The following is a 2,684-nucleotide window of genomic DNA, read 5'->3' as shown; positions in this document are numbered from 1 at the left end:
CTCACCACAGACAGCCTGGTAAGAGCTTGTCAACACAACGCGTTTGACCGACTTAGCAGCCACGCAGGCCTTGAACACGTTGAGAACAGCCTCCACTGCCGGCTGCGTAGGCGCCTCTCCTTCTGTCGCTGCAGGCACTGCCGCGGTGGGCTTGATGGCGAGGATCACGTACTGGACATCCTTCATGGCACTAAAACCACAGGAAAGGAAGGAAACAATCACTGACATTGAAATATAACACCCTATTAATAATAATCCGCTGTGAAGAATGAGTAAGTAAGGAAGTTTATTCAATGTTTAAGGCCATTGGCCCACATCACATCATATAATTCCCTCATGTGTTAAATAAAGTTACTATAATGGAAATGTACAGGTTGAGCACATATTTCTTATTATGGGTCAAACATTGCATATTTTTGTCACTACGCAAAGTCATGAAGGGAGGAATTAACAATGGGAAAAAAAGAGAAAAATAATGAAGACTGCATTTGGTGGAGTGTCCACAGAGTAGATCACACACTGGGCTTTCTTCCCTCAAAAAAACAACCCAGAGGGACAAATGGAGAAAATAATTAATGTAGAAAATTAACAACTTTCTAGACAATTCATGTCAGAAAACAGGCCAATCACTTGGACCCTGCCCAAACACTAAGCGGAGATAGACATTTTTGTTTGTAAAAATAGCGATACAGACAGCCAAAAATTAAAAAAACAGCTGGTACCCTTCAACTTCACCCATTCAGAGAGAGAGAGAGAGAGAGAGAGAGAGAGAGAGAGAGAGAGAGAGAGAGAGAGAGAGAGAGAGAGAGAGAGAGAGAGCGAGAGTCTATATACAGAAAAGGAAAATAATAATGATGAAAACCCCCACGCTATACAGTAGCCATAGGCATCACAGAGTAGAACACACACTGGACCTCCTTCATGGCCCTGAAAGCACAAGGACACATGGAGTACACAAGTGATGTTACAGTTATCCGAGATACACACCACAGGGGGCTTCATGACACTGCAGGAACAAAAATGACAGGGTTCACATAAAAAAAAAGAACAGAGAAATTTGTAAATTCTTCTTTAAGATACATTTCATAAAATCACCAAAAGTTAACCCTGCCACTTCTCCTTCCGTCTTCCCATCTTTGTGAGGGTGTAAGTATCATAACTTTTTCGCCTACCTCTCCCAGGACTCAGGCTTGGCGGGGTCAGCCTCCACGACCTCGACCTTGAACTTGGCCTCAGGACAAAGCTCGTGCAGGACCTTGATCCTCTCCTCCTCGTCGGACAGCGAGCTGACCGTTCCCCTGACCTGACAGCCATCTTCCTGGAGCTGTCGGATGATGTGTGATGAGATGAAGCTGGTAGCATCTGTGACCAATACAACTGTACGGGAAAGAAAAAACCACAGAGGACTTATTATTCATCAACACTATCGAGGGCGTGATAACGGGAAGTACAAATCATCACTGTCATTCCAATCACAATCATTTATATTTTAACTCTTTCCCGCCAGCTTGCCATTTGAAGTGGCAAACTGGAAGACCCCCTACTAACCACCATTACCGTGTTGCATTAATACTAATCACTGCTTCCCAGTTTTGCTTCTCATAATCCTTTCATGCAAATTCAACATCCACATGTGTCCATGATTGTATTGTCTGTTCAATTTGCAGTAGTTTGAGGTGTCAACCACCCATTTTGGTTACATTTAGATTTGTCAAAAGTGTTCATAGTTGGTGGAACAACCCTGACAAAATGATGCTCCGGTGACTATCGTGCAAAACAACTGTGGCTGTACACACAGAGTATTTCATTATCACTGCAATTCACTGCGGGGTGAACAGGGAGACACAGTTTAGGCTCTTGGACCAGAAACCGTAAGGTCATGGGTTCAAATCCAGTCAGGGCCCTGACGCTGTGTTCTTGGGAAAGGCACTTTACATGAATTTGCCTCACTTCACCCAGGTGGGAATGCGTACCCAGCTATAGACAGCAAAAGATCTTGACAGTTGGTTAGTGTTTGAGAGCGTGCAATTCCCAGCTTGCACTGTATGCCACCCGGGAAGCTGAGATTTTTGTAAGTAATCTTGTTTGTTTTAGTAGAGGTTTTACGGCGCTCGCAGTGGCATAAGGTCTTATGAGCCCCAGAAGATCAACGGTGTTTGTTTAGCTTTAGTAGAGGTTTTACAGCGCCCGCAATTGCATAAGGTCATATGAGCACCAGAAGAATAGAGGTGTTACAAGAGAGTAAGAAACATAAAAAAGAAGAAGGGGAGATAAAGAGGATAGGTGTTTGATAGGAAAAAAGATAAGAAGCAAACCACACCAAAGCACTCGCCAACCACACACCATCAAAGGTATTACAAGGGAGTAACAAACATAAAAAAGAAAGAGGGGAGATAAAGACGACAGAAGTTTGATAAGAAAGAAGGAGCAAATCACACCAGAGCAACCGCCAACCACCCACCTGAGTAATCTACTGTCTGCTGGGGTGACAATAATTGTAAAGCGCATACAGCATGCAGTAAAACGTACGTGGATATGCTCTTTTTAAATGCAATTACTATTATTATCATCTATCTGCTAACACTGGAATTTGTGACAAGACAACTGGCAGCATCTGTGACACACACACACACACACACACACACACACACACACACACACACACACACACACACAGAGAGAGA

At 43.6% G+C, this 2,684-nt stretch overlaps 1 protein-coding gene across 2 annotated transcripts in view; it reads right to left on the bottom strand.

Moving 5' to 3' along the window:
* The window catches only part of LOC100533307 (reductase-related protein), a 36,809-nt gene that overhangs the window by 7,273 nt on the left and 26,852 nt on the right, over positions 1-2,684 (bottom strand). For both annotated transcript variants that reach the window (XM_035973271.1, NM_001204605.1), the window contains 2 exon segments: positions 1,173-1,377; positions 6-190 (listed from right to left, as the gene is read on the bottom strand). In XM_035973271.1, the coding sequence (XP_035829164.1) occupies positions 6-190; positions 1,173-1,377 (390 nt within the window).

This window comes from Aplysia californica, unplaced genomic scaffold (genome assembly GCF_000002075.1).
Source record: "Aplysia californica isolate F4 #8 unplaced genomic scaffold, AplCal3.0 scaffold01093, whole genome shotgun sequence".
In the NCBI taxonomy this organism is placed as follows: domain Eukaryota; kingdom Metazoa; phylum Mollusca; class Gastropoda; order Aplysiida; family Aplysiidae; genus Aplysia; species Aplysia californica.
The sequence above is the reverse complement of the archived record's forward strand: the minus strand, read 5'-3'. Positions and strand labels throughout refer to the sequence as shown.